This window comes from Trachemys scripta, chromosome 18 (genome assembly GCF_013100865.1).
Source record: "Trachemys scripta elegans isolate TJP31775 chromosome 18, CAS_Tse_1.0, whole genome shotgun sequence".
In the NCBI taxonomy this organism is placed as follows: Eukaryota; Metazoa; Chordata; order Testudines; family Emydidae; genus Trachemys; species Trachemys scripta.
The window spans coordinates 19,986,891-20,004,011 of NC_048315.1; the positions used below are offsets into that span (position 1 = coordinate 19,986,891).

Consider the following 17,121-nt stretch of genomic DNA (forward strand, 5'->3'; position numbering starts at 1 on the left):
AAGGAGAAATGCATGAAAGAAATTGTGAGGCACTCAGGTATTACGGTGCTGGTCACCCTATAAGTACCTTAGGGTGCGTTCTCCCTTGTGAGCCCAGAGCTGGGTTTGATCACAGGTTTCTTGAGCGCATCTAGGCTCTTTGCATTCCACGTTCGCCCCTTAGGATCCTCTGTTGTTGCGCGTCGATTCATCTGTGAGGGAGACATTAGTTGGGCTGTTTTCTTTTAATAATAAACCCCAAACCTGTAAGGATCCCTCTTCCCCCTGGGAATCGCTCAGGGATTCTGATGAAGGGCTGGGCAACTTGTCCTAAATTGGACAGCACTGACACCTGCTGGTTGTTTGTCATTAAGAAATCTACGCCCATCTCCTTCCTCCCTCGGAGTCAGCTTCTTGTGGCGGTGTCCTTGATCCCCCCCCCCCCCCCAGTTTGTTTTCATTTGATTGACAGCCATCAACGGTGCAGCCGGCTGTGTGACCAGCACTGGGAGGCATGGCTAGATTGGTGCTCCCAGGACTCAGGGGTTCTGCAGCAGCTGGCTACGGGAACTAATAATAATCCTGTGGAAAGCAGCTTCCCCAGCTCCGCCCATGATCTCAGAGCGGCTGGGTGTGTCTGCAGAACTAGTCCGCTACCAAATGCAGGCATTAGGATTCAGGGTCCATGCCCATGGCGAGGAATGGGGGCAGGCAGGTCTGACCTCTTGTAGCTATTGTTTGCAAACTAAGGTGGGCAGTGCTGGATGTGGGCACCTCCCACAAGGTGTTCATCCTTCCGAGGCAGATTATCTGAGTTTGGTGCAATTCACCACGGGGGAGCCGGCCCCGGATCTGAATCCCAGCTCAGGGCGTGGGACCCCCCACAGCGTAGTGCTGGGCCACAGACGAGCCTGCTGCATGCAGCCTTGGGTCATTTCGCTTGGCAGGAGAGGCTCCCGCTTTTAGATCCAGAGGCGCCTCCTGCCGGCAGCCCACTTGGGTGTGCAGTGTTACATTTGAACCACAACATCATCTGTCCTCCTCCAAATACCTTTTTGATGTGGCCTAGTGGATAGAGCACTGGATTGGGACTTCGGAGACCTGGGTTCTATTCCCAGCTCTGCTACTGGCCTGCTGGGTGACCGTGAGCAAATCCTGTTGCCTTTCCGTGCCTCAGTTTCCCCATCTGTAAAATGGCAGGAACGGTGCTGCACTCCTTTTGTAAAATGCTTTGGGATCTGCTGATCTGTCTATTATTTATTAACTACACATCTTTGAGAAACCAGCTCCCATTGTCAAAATGCTGTTGCTAGATCATGGCTCTTGACTTCCCTGCCGTGTGTCCTGGCCCCTACACAGCCTCCCCCCTCAGCGATCCTAACCAGCTTTGTCTCTGGCTTCTCCCCAGGCGGCCGATGCTGGCGATACAAAGGGTCCGCCCTGGAGGCGGGATTCCCCCAGAAGTGCAGCACCAGCAACCTTCCTCGCCACCCCGATGCGGCCCTCTATTTCCAGCAGCTCCGCCACCTGGTGCTCTTCAAGGGCCCCAAGTACTACGTGGTGAACGAGGAGTCCCTGCAGGTGGAGCCCTACTACCCCAGGAGCCTGAGGGACTGGAACGGGGTCCCGGCCGGGGTGAATGGCGCCCTCACACAGCAGGATGGCTTCGTGTACTTCTTCAGGGAGGACCAGTACTGGAAGTTCGACCAGGCCAAGCTGCAGGTGGTGGCGACGGGGAAATGGGCCGCCCAGCTGCCGTGGATTGGCTGCTGGGGCAGGAATTCCAGTCAGACTCTCTTCTGATCTCCCACACAATCGGACATAACCAGGGGCCATGCTGTGCCTTCCACCCCCCTCCACGCATTGATGACAAGGGCACAATCCGGCCCTGAACGTGGCATCGAAAAGATGGCGGCTGATCCCCATCTTCTGCCCTGCTCTTTACCGGGAGGGCTTTTATTCAGATACACGTTTCTTTTACCACGTCGTCCTTCACCCAGATACCTCTTGTTAATGATCTACTTGAACTCCCATCTCCGGAGCCATCCCAGTGACTGCCGCAGGCGAGCAGGGATAGTCCCAACCTTGAGGTGAACAGTGGGCAGATCTCTCTGGCCAGAGTGTTCTTCAGTGGGTTAGCCAATGTCCCCCCCCTAAACAGAAGGGCTAAAATGGACATTTTACAGAGCTCTAGAGAAGACGAGACCAGCTTCTCAGTTCAAAGACATCTCCACTTGCAAACAGCCTGGCGAGGTTGGATAATCCCAGAACTACCACCCTGATGTGCCAGGGTCCAGATGATAGAAATTTTAAAAATATTTCGAGGGGTTTTTTGGTCCAAAAATGCCAACATATTTCCCGTAAAATGAAACATTTTGGGAGGGGGAGATCCTAAAAAATAAAACCCTGTTGACTTTTTCCATATCTTTTTGGTTTGGGTTTTTTCATGTTGTTTTTCACAATATTTTTAACGGGAATTTTTATCAAAACTGCTATTGACATTTTTCGTTTACCCCAAACTGGGTTATTCACTAGACCGTTTATCGGAAAAATGGGCCCAGGTTGAACCTGCGAAACAGAACATAATTTCCAAATGATTGGCGATTTTTTTTTTTTCATTTTTCCAGCGGCTCTAATCTTGCTGGGTTCGTTGGGTGACAAATGAGAACAACTCTGATCGTTCTCCGGGCCAAATTCAGGGGTTAGCGTAGGCTACTGTAACTGAGAGATCCAGAAGAAGTTATAAATTACAGCAGTTTAGCCTGGCATCCGTTTGCTTAGTGGAGAAGGTAGTCTGTATAGCTGTGAGAGTATCCTATACTGTAAGCACAAACCACTGTACACGCCTATTAAAACCCTTTGAAATGTCATCGGCTTGTGCTTCTGAATTATCTGGGAGCATCTGAAAAGAAGCATCATCTCCTAAGGGCAACGGTGAAAGTTACACTCCTGGAAACCAAAATCTAGACTGAGAAAATAGACATAGTGGCGGGGGTTGGGGGAGGTTTGGATTACATGGGACATAATAGGTCTGCTCCATCTCATTCAGTGATTGTGTATTGATTTCCCAAGTAATGCCCTAGGCTGGGCTGGGCTGTGATGCGGCCACATAGAATATCAGGGTTGGAAGAGACCTCAGGAGGTCATCTAGTCCAACCCCCTGCTCAAAGCAGGGCCAATCCCCAGACAGATTTTTGCCCCAGCTCCCTAAATGGCCCCCTCAAGGATTGAGCTCACAACCCTGGGTTTAGCAGGCCAATGCTCAAACCACTGAGCTATTCTCTCCATCTTCTTGGAGATGTGTCTTTTCTGGATTCCTAAGCGGGAGCTGGCCCGGGTAGCCCAGGAAATCAAGAAACCAGGATGGTAACACTACGCTTGCATCCTGCCCACGCTGCAGAAGTTGCCCAGCAGGGTTTGTTCCTGTGCTGGGAGAGGGACCTGCAGAGATGTTGCCCTGTTTTCTTTCAAGAACACTTTGGACGCTCAACTCCTAAGGCCCCGGGAGGGTGAGTGCATGTCTCAGAGGAGGTAGAGGGGGACACGTGTTTTGCTGGAGTCTGCCATCAAAAGCGTTTCGATCCTTGTCTAAGCTGTCCTGGCTCACACCCTCTTTGGAGGTGACCTGGCTTCCAGCCTCTCCAGCTTTGCTTGCAGTGTGTGGCTCTCCAGTTTTGGTGATTGAAGCAGCTCTGGGTTGTCCTGGCATCCTGGTTTGGTCCAGCAGAGGGCACTCCTGGGCAGGAATTAAAGGGTAAAGCAGCCTTTCCCATATAAAAGCCAAATCCCAGTTCCTTGGCCCTCTCTCCAAAGCTTATCAAACCGCAGCGTGCCCAGAAGACCACCAAACTGAGCTGGGTTGACTCTGGTAGGAGAGCAATTTCCAGAGTCCTCCAGCCTTCGCAGAGAATGCTGTACCAGCCGCCCCTTCGCATTTATCATGCCAGCTCGAGCCTTCTGCTGAAGCGTAGGGAACACGATGATACCTCTCTTGCGAACCCTGCGACTGTGTGACTGTTCTCCCTCAATCACAGGGACTATTGCAATGAATGGGATCTGGGTATCCAACCCCTTAGGCAGCTCTGGGCATCTCACCCTTAGCTCACAATATTGCCAGCTCTCCCGACAGCTGGTTTTTCTTAAAGCCCCCTGCTCCTGGAGGCATGTGATTTTTGTGAGAAATTCAGCTTTCATTTAAAAACAACTGCAAGTTTCTAGCCTTCCTTGCTGCAGAGAAAAGCTTGAGAATGTGACCGCAGTGAACTCTAAAAGGCTCAAAACCCAGAATGCAAATAACAGGAATCTCATGATTTTTAAGCCAATCTCGAGATTTTTTTGGGGAGGTGTCTGGCTTGTTGGTTTCTTTTGAATGTTTGTGGTTGGCATTGCTGAGTTTATTTAACAGCTTAGCTGCCGGCAAGGGAGTGGAGTGGGCTGGCTTTGTTAGTGGAATCCTGGAGACATACTGTTTTGGACCAAAGTAGGATGAAATTCAGTGTTCACAATAAAGGCACAAAGTGGGTTATTTTCCAGGACTGGGGGAAAGTTTCCTTCTGATCTGATTGTCGCAGGCACCTGTCAGAAGCTTTTCATCTGTAGCTGTCCAAAACAGCTTTGATTGTTCAAATTGCAACTGGCACAACAACAGATCCTGCAGATTTCCCAGGGGCTCTTTTTCGCCCTGGTCACTGCCTGCTCAGCTGCGTCTTCCCTGTACTAATACCCAGTCCCTGCAATGAAGAGCTGGTTTAACTCTGCAAAGCATTTCGGGCTACAGTGTGTATGAAGGGCATTATACTAAATAAAGGCCTGGGCCTGCCTTGGGATGCGATCCTTCAGTGGGGATTAAAGGGCCCCACCTCACAGGAGCAGGCCCCTGATTAGCAAGGATGTCTTCCGGCATTGTGATTTGTTAATTTCGTTTTCCTCCAGAGCTGAAATAAGGAGCATGGAGGATTAACTCACGGCCGTCCATAGCAGCAGAGCATGGGTGATGCCGGTTCTGTTTGGGGATGAGGTGGTGAGACACAATACTGACCACTTCCTAGCCCACACCAGCTCTGGCTAAGGAGTCATTCCTCCCCCCTTTCTGAAGTGACAAAGGGGCATTTGCCCGGTTCGTTTTTCTTCGTGTTGTAACATGCCAGTGCTGTTTATTGTTTGCTGCCTATTGACACCCAGGTATGTCGGCGGGGGACAGGATATAAAGCGCAGAAGAATGTGGAAGGTGTCGCAATACGTGCAGAGGGCAGGACGGGCCAAGTTCATTCCTGCTCCAACTTCGCAGCCCTCAAACAACTTACCCTGCAGAGGGATCTGGCCCCCTAGCCCAACCTCTACCAGGTCCCAGTGTGCAGTGGCAGTGGGGGAGATCGATAGGGGGAAGGGACAGAACAATCACAGGTCTATGAAAGGGCTGGGAAGGAATTTCTTCTTCAGATAAGAGGCTGGGAAGAAAGGCCAAGCATGTTAATCAGAAAGGATGGCAGCTCCCCAGACTTCAGGGAAATCAGACGTGGAATTGCTAATGAAAGGGCATGTTCCCGGAGGTGGCATGGACGCGCCTCATTTGACGAAGGACAAATAGGATCTCACGCAGGGTTGGAATTAGGCCAAGGCTGAACTACAGTTTGCTAATAGTTACACACCCCATCTCCATCCCGACAACACACCCCAATCCCAGGAGGTAGGTGGGTATCACTAGGCGCATTCTACAAATGGGGAAACAGGAGCACCCAAAGGTAAGGGGACCTGACCAAGGCCACGCAGCAAGTCTGTGGCAGACCCGGGAGTCAAACCAAAACCCAGTCCTCTTCTCTGGGCGTTGGAGGTACTTTGTGTGGGAGGAGGCAAGATGTTGACGGTAAAGGGTGCTGATTCCAGCCCTGATCGGAGGTGAGCCTGCCCCTCGCTATATGGTTCAGGGGTTCTGATAATTTATTTGTATGATCCTAGCACCTGGGAGCCTCCATCATGGACCACAACCCCATTGTGCAAGGTGCTGTATAAATGCCAGGAACTGCCAGGCTCTTAACCGCTTCTAGTTCTAGTTCTTTTTTGAACACTGTTATAGTCTTGGCCTTCACAACATCCTCTGGCAAGGAGTTCCACAAGTTGACTGTACGTTGTGTGAAGAAATACTTTCTTTTGTTTGTTTTAAGCCTGCTGCCTATTAATTTCATTGGGTGACCCCTAGTTCTTGTGTTATGAGAAGGAGTAAATAACACTTCCTTATTTACTTTCTCCACACCAGTCATGATTTTCTAGACCTCCGTCATATCCCCCCTATAGTCGTCTCTTTTCCAAGCTAAAAAGTCTCGGTCTTATTAATCTCTCCTCATACGGAAGCTGTTCCATACCCCTAATCATTTTTGTTGCCCTTTTCTGAACCTTTTCCAATTCCAATATAACTTTTTTGAGATGGGGTAACCACATCTGCACACAATATTCAAGATGTGGGTGTACCATGGATTTATATAGAGGCAATATGATATTTTCTGTCTTATTATCTATCCCTTTCTCAATGGTTCCCAACATTCTGTCTGCTTTTTTGATTGCACATTGAGTGGATGTTTTCAGAGAACTATCCACAATGATTCCAAGATCTCTTTCTTGAGTGGTAACAGCTAATTTAGACCCCATAATTTTATATGTATAGTTGGGATTATGTTTTCCAATGTGTATTACTTTGCACTTATCAACATTGAATTTCATCTGCCATTTTGTTGCCCAGTCACCCAGTTTTGTGAGATCCTTTTGTAGCTCTTCACAGTCTGCCTGGGACTTAACTATCTTGAGTAGTTTTGTATCATCTGCAAATTTTGCCACCTCACTGTTTACCCCCTTTTCCAGATCATTTATGAATATGTTGAATAGGACTGGGCCCGGTACAGACCAGACTGCTTTCTGGGAAGGCATCCCATGGTGCAATGTTCAGCCGTCAGGCTTTGTGCATTCTGGGATTGTTCTCATGGCAGCACGTTGTCTGCAGCTATTCACATCCTGACTTGTCAAATCATCTCAAGAACAAGCCTTGTGGAATGTCCCGAACTGTTGCTGAGGAATGAGGGGGGGTAGAGAGGGGTCTAATTCAGAGCATGTGGCTCTGATGAAAGTGGGGTTTCCGGCAGTGCAGGACGAGCCTTAAAAGACACAGCTGAGCTGTTTGGTCAGAATATGTTAAATCCCATTTTTCCACTCGGTGTCACTCACAATAACTCCCTGGAGCTTAAAATGGAAATCTCTTCCCGAGCTGAAATATTTTTTTCTCTACTGCATGTAATGATTTGTTATTGTATGGTTGTGCAAGAGTGCTGGGCTACACACCCTGGTTTGTTATCGTAGGGTTGCTCAGAAGCACTGGGCTACATGCGGACTGGTTTGTTGTTGTTGGAGTGCAGGGCGGCACGCGCGGATTTGTTATTGTAGGGCTACGCAAAAGCAGTGGGCTACATGCACTGGTTTGTTATTGTAGGGTTGATCCTGAGCAATAAGTGGATCACATGAGCTGGATCAACGTGGGGAAGCAGAAATGGAAGGAGGAGGCTTCTCCAACGAAGTCCAAGAAGTAGTAGGGAAAATAAAAGGAGCTGCTTCTCCTGACCTCCCTTGTGGGAAAGGGCAGAAGAAATATACACAGGGCACCTGCTAATTAGCCCTGCCCCAGTTGTCTATGCTGAGATCCTCCCACCTTAGCTCCTTGGGCTGGGTGTGATGGAGCTCCTACTTCATGCAATACGGCAAGCCACCAGGCAGCCCTGTCTCAGAGCTTGTTTTACAATGGGTCTTTTCTCCTCCGCGACCTTGCTTCTCAGAGTATGTCAGGCATGCAGCATACCCGAGCCTGCGGGAATATTTGAGATTCTTGGGCCGCTCGGACCTCCTTCCCCAATGTGGTGTTGGCTGGCAGAGTTTAATTCTGTGTCAAGTCACAAACTCCCTGCGCGCTCGCTCTTGGGGGTGGGGGCAGGGTTACACTGATACAGCCAAAACATGTGAGGCTAAATCTATGGCCCATAAAAGGTCCATTATATATATATATATGGAGGTTTTAAGCAAATGATCCAAACTAGACACTGTAATCTTGCAAGCCTTTGTTACGGGGCAGGAAAGCAAGTGTCTGGGGAACTATTCATGTTCTGGTGTTGCCAACTTTCACAATTAATGGTGTTCTTAAACCCTCAGCTCCTGGAGCCATGTCTTTTATAGAAAAGAGTCAGAAGAAATTAAAAGAAATTAAGTTTCTAGTCCTTGTAATTGCAGAGAAAAGCTTAAAGACATGAAGCAAGTGCATCCTGGAGGCTCAAACACCAGGGCAAACCAAAAGAACCCCATATTTATTATTTTTAAAAATCTCATGATTTTCATGCCAATCTCAAGAATATTTTTGGACCTGATCCATTATTTTTTATATGCTTGGGTTTGACAATGCTGCATTCCCACCGAGCCCAGGTTGCAAAGCCAGTATATGACTCTCAGCATAGTACTAACGTGCCTTTAGATTAAGTCACTAACTTAAATGGCTGGCTTCATGCTATCCAGCCATCTGCTGCCGGCTCTGGAGCAAATCTCTCAGCCAGAAACCCAGCTTGGTGGCATCCAAGCACCTGCAGCTAGACCTGGAGTTCTTCCAGCAAATGGATGAGCTTCCAAATACCTGCTGTGCTAATATCCCTGGAACTCACCTACTCCCCTGGGACCAGACCCATGGCATCAGGATACCTACAGCCAGTCAGGGTGATTCTAATCCAACCAGGGAGCCTGCTAGGCAACTAGGAAAATATACGAGCAAATATAAAAGGTTGGAAGTTGCCTGTTTATAAATGTCTTTCCTGCACTTCTAGCACGGGCTGCAGTTGTGTGGGACCAGCAAGATGATGTTGTTTCAGTGTTGCAAGACCCAAGACCAGTGAAACAAGCAAGGCTTGAAAAGTCCACCATCCAGGGCAAAAATTTCCTTGGGGAGTGCGGTGATCTTCCAAACATTAAGTTTCTAGCTCGAAGCAGAACCCCGTTGAAGGCAGTGAAACAGTCCTGGATCGGGTCCATTCATGCTGCTGCCACTGACAAGGACTGGGAAGAGGGGGTGCTGGAAATGACTGGCAGAGGAACACAGACCCACTAGCACCTGTGCAGCAGACAGGAGGTTCTGGAGGGCGAGTGGTGGAATAGACAGAGTACGCGCCTTCTTCCTTCCTCGGTCAGTGGGATTGGAGGGGTGGCTTCAGATTAATGGGCACTTTGACTGCTTTGGTAGCGTCCCGCTGAGATCAGAGGGCCATGCGCTTAGGAGAAATGTCACCAAGCATGTGGGTGGCTGGGGAGAATCCCTGGAGGTCTTGGGCTGAGGTCGGAGGGGACCCACTGGCTGCACTGTACAATGACAGCGGCAGTATGTAGGATGTTTTATTGGGGAATCACCTGGCGGGAAACAGCTGTTTAAACAATTGCCTCTTCCTGCAGGTGCTGGAGCCTCCCAGGGTGGAGGAAAAAGAACCATCCTCTTCATCAACCTGGTTATTGATTAATGCCTTCAGCTCTCAGGTACCCGTGGCTAGCTATAGGATGCACTGTATTCTGCTTCCTGTTTGGTAGGTGCACCAGCATCATCTCTGAAAAATGCATGAAAAGTCCACAGCCAAGAAGCTTAGCGGACTGGTGAAATCAACAACACAGGCCTATATCAAGGGGCCAAAAGGCACCTATATGAACGGACAGCGCTCCTAAGGTAGGAATTGAGAGCTGGTGTGTTAGGCCAAGTCCTTCACTGGGTGAGGACAGAGTTTGGTGATGGCAGAGCATAGAGGAGAAAAGCAAGGAGAATAGTTTGTGAATCAGGCACCATCTGCCATAGGAGACAGCCTGGTCCCATCAGGCCAGTGCATGTGGCCGGTCCAGAGACAAGCACTTACAGTAGCATTTCATCTTCTGTGGATGAGAATTGTCTATGTAGCTGTGAGATCTGCAATAACCAGAGCCTGCCGTTCTCCCTACAGGGACGATGGCTCCATCTACACCAGCAATTGTGTAAATCCCAGGGCTGTAACATGGTTATAACACAGCTTGGTCCTGTGCGCACAAGGAGATCATGGCACCATCATGTTTTAACACACATCCCCAGCAAGGTCCGTATTCTAGGGTTCGAACTTAGGGCCGATCCGCACAGCTGCCAGACCTTGGCTATCAATACCTGCCGCTGCTAGCATGGTAGTGTGGGCAGGGCCGAAGAGGGCGGCACAGAGAGAAAAACTCAGCTTGTCTGTCTGCTTAGAGAGCTCAGCTTTTCTTGTGCCTTCATCAGCCAGAACCCAAGTGCCCCCCCGGGTTTCCTAGTGGCGCTTCACCTGCTATCCAATTAGCACCCCTTAAACTGCAGCCCTATTCTCAGATCACTGCTCTGCAGTTTTTAAGTCACTACTGCACCTACATGAAAGTAACTGAGTCCTAGGGAGGGTGAAGACCTTCTCGAGGAACAAGCATCCAGAACTCCAGGTGGCAGAGAAAAGCATGTGAGAGAGTAACAGAATCTCTCTCTCACACACACATGCTCATACACACAATGTGATCACAAGAGCCGCTGGGAGAGTCTCACTTCCTTAGGCTGAAATTGACTCCTTTGCAGAGGGCCAATGTAACCCACCGGTCAGTGTGTGGCTTGCCCAATCCACCACAGACGACCCGGGTCCTACAGCCCCAGGCACAGAGCCTGGTTCTTTAGCTCGTGCTGCAGCAGCTCATGGTTTTAGCTCTGGGGAATTTTTTGACAAAATGTTTTTTCCTCGGGAACTGCTGATTCGTTAAAGCCAAAGCTGTTGGTGGGAAAGGGTCGGTTTCCAAGAAGCTCCTGGCTCAAACCAATGTTGGAAAACAAAGTTTGGAAGCTGTCGACCTGTCCCGTTGCAACGTTTTTGAAATGCAAAGCGTTGGTTTCCCAGTTCGAAACAACTTTTTGTTTGGCAATTTCAGCTCATTATAGTGGGGGTGGGGGAGGAAGGTCGAAAGAAAAAGTTTCGAAATTATTGAAGTGAAGTATTTCAATTGACCCAAACTGAAGGTCATAACATTTTTGAAGATTTTTGACTTTTCGTCCCCATTTGGGATGGGAAAAAATGTCCAAATCTCAATTTTTTTTTGCGGGATGAGAAAACTGTTTCCTGCCGAGCGCTGTTCTGGGGTCCCTGGTTCAATCCCCGAACACTGGCGAAATAGCATCTGTCACAACAAGCACAAGGCCTATGCACGACCCTATTTTGAGGGCTTAGCTGTGATTTAAGGGGTGTGTAGGCCTTCTACACGGGCGAATTTCAGCCTCCCTGACCAGCTGATGAGTGGCTCTAATGAAGCTCCGCTCTCCAAGTCAGGGGGCCTCTACGCTAAGGATGTTCTGAAATCTTCCCCCAATGATCTGTCAGCAGTGCAGTGCTACCTGTGTTAGCAACGGTGGCCGAGCTATTGCCTTCCAGCACTGGTGTCAGCTACGTCTGGTTCACCAGCAGCCAACAAAGGCTAGTGCTCCCATCCCTGCTAGCACTGGGAGAGCTTGCATCAGCGCTAGACTAATGGTGGGAGAATTTCAGCACCTTCCCCGTATAGACATGACCCATGCTGATGGCCGGTCAGTGGAAACGGGACTGATGGGGGGGAATTATCAGTGAGTGAAGGGGTGCCAATCACAGAAAACAGACATGATCAAACCCTGGGCCGAGATCCGAAGTCCACTGCAGCCAATGGAAAGATGCTTGTTTGGCTCCAAAGCCCTTTTCCACTCCCAGCACTGACTGTGCAGGATGTATGTGTCTCCGTCCACTGTCAAATGCCTTCCTCCACCAACAGAATCTACCATAGCCTCTTGCATCCCATTATGCTGAGTTGTAGCCCTTTTTATCACCCTGACTAATCCCTCGGCATCCTTGGGATTTTTTTAACATGCTTCCCATCCAGGGACTGTCTCTGTCTCTGGTTGGAAAGTGCCTGTCACTTTTTTGGGGTTGCTAATGCAATCTGTATAATACCCTTATTCTTATATGTAGCGCTCAGATGCCAGCGTGGAAGAGGAGGAGGTGGAGATATTGGTCTGAGGTGTGTAAGAAACCCTCTGTATTGCTTTTCTCTTCCATTGGGGGGAGGCTGGCGAGGGGAGAACTGGTTGGAAAATATTTGAGTTTGCTGGGAGGGGGTTTGGGTGGAAATTTTTGCCTTTTTGTCAAAAAAAACAACAACAAACAAACAAAAAAAAACCCAAACTGAAAAATTTCTCCATTTTTGACAACTAAACCCCACAAATTTTTGACTGAAAATGTTGCAAACCAAACTTTTTTTTTGCCAAAGCCTGTTGAAATTAAAAATAAAAAATAAAAAATTGTTGGTTGGTCCCAAGTGTTCAGATTTTCACGTTTGCAGTGACGCACCGAATTGTTTTGAGTAAAAACAGATGCTTTCTGCAGAAATTTTTGTTTAATTGAAACCCCCCCCCATTTTCCATCGAGGAAAAAGTTCCAATGGCTAATTTTCAACCAGTCCTATTGGAAAGTCTCTTGTGTGCTGTGGAAGATCACTGCGCACACGGGCCAGGTAGAGAAGTCGTCATGCAGGCAGCCCCTCACCTTCTTTTAGGAGCAAGAATGCTGATGCCAATGCAGTCTCTGCCTGTCTGCGGTGTCAGGCGATTTATGGGGGAATAAAGGAGAATGATTACAGTCACCACTTCATTTTCTCTTTATTTCTTCATCTTCTGTTCCCCCTGGAGCGACAGCCAGGTTGATGGAATCTGGAATAAGGGACGATCACACGTTATGATTGCAGAGGGGCAGGGAAGGTTTTTTTTTTTGACAACCTGAATGATGAATGCTCTGACTTTCAATCGCCTCTGTGGTTAATTGTCAGTGGTCTAGTGGCCTCTCTCTTTCTCATAACATCCCATCTCCTTTTGCCTCTGCTCTAGACGTGCCAACCCCCAGCCAGCTGCACCGGCTTGGGAATCTACCGTGGCCCTAACCCTGTGCAACGCTGGCATCAGCTGTGTGTCCTCAGTGCTGATGTTACGCCCCATGTAGGCTGAGCTTCCAACCAGCATTGGAGCTGGAGAGGTGGCTAGCGAGGGCTTTACCGTTTGAGGGATGCCATGATTCTGGGAAGAGTTCTACTGCAGGAGGTAGCCAGTCTGCTGGAAGAGCCCAGGGCTCTGGGAGCAGGGGGGGCTGCAGGAAGAGACAGGCTGGTTCGGAGGCAGCCCCAGAGAAGGGTATGCAATTCACACTGAGTTTCTCGGACACTGCACATGGAGGCTGGCTTGGGTTCCACTCCTTAGCAAGAGGAAGGGGAAAATGGGGGCAAAGGGAGGGGAAGTGACTGATGTAGGGAAGGGGGAGGGTGGGAGAGGGGGATCTGCTTTGAGATGGGGGTAAAGGGGAAGCACAAGGATCCTCTGCGTAAGGCCCTGACATACCTAAGGCTAGCCCCGGTGCCATGCCTGCAACACAAGAGGCAGGTTGGAGCCCATGCACCTGGTGGTTCACAACTGTCAAATCCCAGCCTATCTGCTGTTTGTTCAACCCACCTGCACTCAGAATGGGGCTGATGAGGCCCGAGCCCTCTGGCTCCTCCCTGCCATGGCCCAGGATGCAGTGCTCTATGAACCCCGGGTTGTAATGCAGCCCCTCACACTTCCTGCAGAACAGGATCTCGCACTCGGAGCACGTGTTGCCTGGGGGCCTCTTCTTGTCCAGCAGGCAACAGATGGGCTCCTGCTGAGATCTCTTCCTAGGAAGGAAAAGGGAGATGAGAGGAAGTCACCAGGGCTCCTGCTCTGCGGCTGGTCTCTCTCCCCAGCCCTGCAGGATGATAGCAGCAGACCATGGGTTTCTTGTGTGGCAAGTTTAAGAGACGTCAGTTTCAAGGTGATGAAATGACGCGTGTTTAAATGGCTGGCTAGTTTTCAGGTGACTAATAACATGCGTTATGCAAGCCGAATCACCCCGGTATTCCAAAGTAACAACAGTTCGACAACATTTTTCTGCCAAAAATTTCTTTGTCAAAAAATGCAGATTTGGGACAATTGAAACATTCTATGAATTTGGGTTAAATTTGTCAAATTGTTTCAGTTAAAAAAAGAAAAGAAAAAAGGGGGAAAAATTCCCTCCAAATCAAAACATTTTATTTTGACATTTTTGAGCTAGAACAGTTAGATTTTTTTTAATGCAAAATACCTTTTTAAAAACACTTTACTGCAATTTTATTTTTAACAAGTTTAAAAAAAAAAAACCAAAATGATATGAAACTACTTTTTTGGGTTGCCCCGAAACAAACTGTTTGCCAGTGTTTTGGTTCAGCCACTGAACTGAAAAATCGGTTCTTTGCATAGCTCTAGTCCATCCACACGGAGCTCCCTATCATTTCAGAGACCTGGCATTGATAACGATCGGTCTCAGTGGAGAGGCCAAGGATCGAGTAGATCATGCAAACAGTCCCTCTAGCACAGCCTGGCCACAACTGATGGCCCAGTGTATGGGACACTTCTACTGGTACTGTGCATGAGCTGGGGACAGAGGGCTTCAGCCTTCAGGGAATTTAGAAATTAGGAAGAAAATGGTGGCAGGTTGGAGTGACCCTCCGGGTTCACTAGAGGACTTGGAGGGACAACTCCCATGCTGTCATGCCATTGTAGTAAAATCTCCCATACCGTAGGGAGTATGCCGACTCGCCTCATTTCCCCCCGGTGGGTCGCCCTCTGCAGAGCACGGGCTGGCCCCAGATTCCCAGTGCCAGTACCTGTCTGCCAGCGTGGGTAACCCGGAGAAGAGGGAGAACGGCGAGAGCCAGCCCCAGAACCAGTTCTCGTCTGCTTTGTTCAGCTCTTGGACCTGCTCTGTGCTTGACGTCTGAGGAGAAAGGGGGGAGTAGGAGACTATGTTCTCTTCCTCTGTGTCCTCTTCTGCCACTTCCAGCTCTTTGGCCTCCTCCTCTACCATCTCCTGCTCCTCCTTCTCTTTTCTCCACCAAGACATGGTAAGAATGCTGGGGGAGGGGCAAACAGGAGCATAAAATGAAGTTGGGGCTAAAATGAAGTCCCGGTATGTTTATATCCTCTACCTGCTGCTATGACCAGGGCCCTTTCTTGCCTGACTCATGTGATGGTCATTCTCTGGGTTGACCATGTGGCCGAAGGCCTCTGGGCACTTACGTGAAACCACCGAACAAAACTGCCTTTTGCCTTATGTCCCTCACCCCATAGCACGAGGGGTGCTTTGTCTGGTGGTTGCTGGATCCAGATGCCTTGGGATTGGGCATTACCAGTGAGAGGCCCCCAGCTCTTGACTCAGTTATCTGGTCCCACAGCCTGTTGCCTTCCAAAGCATGATGTGGGGCTCATCTCATCTCTCAAGCTGTAACCAGCTTCGGCAGGCCATCGTTAATGGTGGGTGTGGTTTGGGGAGGGGACCTGTTGTGTCTATAAGCTTTGACGTAAAATCCTTGCAATGCACTCTAAGCCATTGCACAAACTAACGAAGCTACCACGTTGGGGGAGTTTGTCATTGGCTGCTTGGTCTTTGCATAATGTTACATGGTATTGCCCAGCACCAGGGACGATGCAACAAATCATGAACACATACGTGCGTGCCACCAAAATCCAGCCACACTCCACCTCTGCCGCTCAAGCCGTGTGGGTCTGGACGTGGTGGGTCTTAGCAGGGCTCTGCGCACCTTGCTCTAGTCTGAGCGAGCGGCATACCAATCCCAGAGCACTGCCTGGAGAGGGCCAATCAATGCAGGGAATAAGGAGTGATCAAACTGGTGCCTGGAGTTGCCTCCTTCCTTCTAGCAGGGGATGGGAAAGGGGACCACAGGAATTCGCCCTTCTCTCCAAGCACATGGCAATGCCACGCTCCCAGAGGCAGCACTGAACGTTGGAATGGTGCAAAATCATGTCTTGCAGCATTTGCCTTGTGTCAATGCAGCTAGAGTGCCGGTCGCTATGAGACGCCCCAGACAAAACCCGATACAGTTCAGTGTTTGGAATCAAACTCATGCGAGAACCACCGCTGAGCCTGGGGGCAGCGCGACAGAGCGTCCTGCATACTGAGATCACTGCCAGCGCGCAGGTCCAAGAGGAATGGAGCATGGGATTGTATGAGGCATTAAGGGGACCAGCCGCAGTGACCCAGGACGTGCCTTTCAGTCCTGTGTTCCTATGAAATCCATCATGGCTGGCGCCGAGGCAGCCCATGCTTCTGCTGGGTCTGTCCATCTGATCTCTCTGGCATCAGGCAGCCCAGGGAGTCCTTGCTAAGGTAATACACTCCCAGGGGAATATAAAATCTTTTGTCCCAATATTGGGCAGGGTTAGGGAATTAGACAGAGTCTGTTGCTGGGTTTTAAACAAGATAGAGAAAGACCTGCCCTCCTTGTCTGGGCCTTTGTCATATTACACCAGGGTGATGGAGGGGGGGGGCGGGGAAGGGATCTCAAGAGGTCACCTAGTCTAGCCCCCCATGCTGGGGCAGGATTAAGTATCACAAGCCCCCAGCTGCCCTCCTGCTCACTCATTTTTAATTCCTCCTGAAGATTACATTTCAAGGAATTTCAGGAGAAAGCCTCTTAGCTGAGTCTCACCTGCCACTATCTGCAAAGCCGCTGTTAGCTCCCTAGCCGCCAGCCGCTGGGCCGGGGCTCATTGTGACACCTTGGGGGTTCTCCAGGCAGGTTCTACACACAGGCCAGTGGAAGGCAGTGACCTGGTGGGTCACCCCATGCTGTGTCATTGGGCATGAGGGCCCAGCTTTGCAGCCGGTCTAACCCTAAGGGCCCGGGCTTGCTTCTTTTGAAACCAGCGAGAGTGGATTTCAGTGGGAGCAGTAGGCCAAGAATATCTGTCCATCCATTCGTGCATACTCCCAGCTCTCTTTGCCCCTGCTGGGATCCCTTCTACCTCCCATAGCTCCCACTGAAGAACCTCTCCTTGATATAATCTCGAACCACACCCTATAGCAGCGTCCCCTCCTCTCCTCTGGTTCTGTGACCCCCCCCCCCCTTGTAATGTGATCACATCCTTCTTCGGGCCCCAGTCAGGGAAATGTGGTTCGTTTACTTGGAAGGGCCTCATCAATATATCTGCATCCTCTCCTCAGCTCTTCTCTCTGAACGTCC

At 49.7% G+C, this 17,121-nt stretch overlaps 2 protein-coding genes across 2 annotated transcripts in view; one reads left to right on the forward strand and one right to left on the reverse strand.

Moving 5' to 3' along the window:
* The window catches only part of MMP28 (matrix metallopeptidase 28), a 44,900-nt gene extending 42,051 nt beyond the window's left edge, over window positions 1-2,849 (forward strand). Inside the window, exon 8 of the mRNA XM_034752847.1 lies at window positions 1,388-2,849. Coding sequence (XP_034608738.1) covers window positions 1,388-1,782 — 395 coding nt within the window. The 3' untranslated portion in view covers window positions 1,783-2,849. The remainder of the gene's footprint in view (window positions 1-1,387) is intronic.
* Window positions 2,850-12,683: 9,834 nt separating this feature from the next.
* Window positions 12,684-14,981, reverse strand: C18H17orf50 (chromosome 18 C17orf50 homolog). The gene is made up of 4 exons (XM_034752510.1): window positions 14,746-14,981; window position 14,584; window positions 13,535-13,694; window positions 12,684-12,745 (listed from the first exon to the last, which is right to left on the reverse strand). The coding sequence occupies exons 1-4, from the start codon at window positions 14,979-14,981 to the stop codon at window positions 12,684-12,686; spliced, it is 459 nt and encodes a 152-aa protein (XP_034608401.1).
* Between the last annotated feature and the right edge of the window lie 2,140 nt (window positions 14,982-17,121).

What these genes read in the sequence shown, in the direction of transcription:
- C18H17orf50 (XM_034752510.1), bottom strand. Translation starts at nt 14,981, where the DNA reads ATGTCTTGGTGGAGAAAAGAGAAGGAGGAGCAGGAGATGGTAGAGGAG. An exon ending in CAGCCCCATTCTGAGTGCAG is followed by an intron (nt 12,746 to 13,534) that starts GTGGGTTGAACA and finishes CCCTTATTCCAG; the next exon opens with ATTCCATCAACCTGGCTGTC.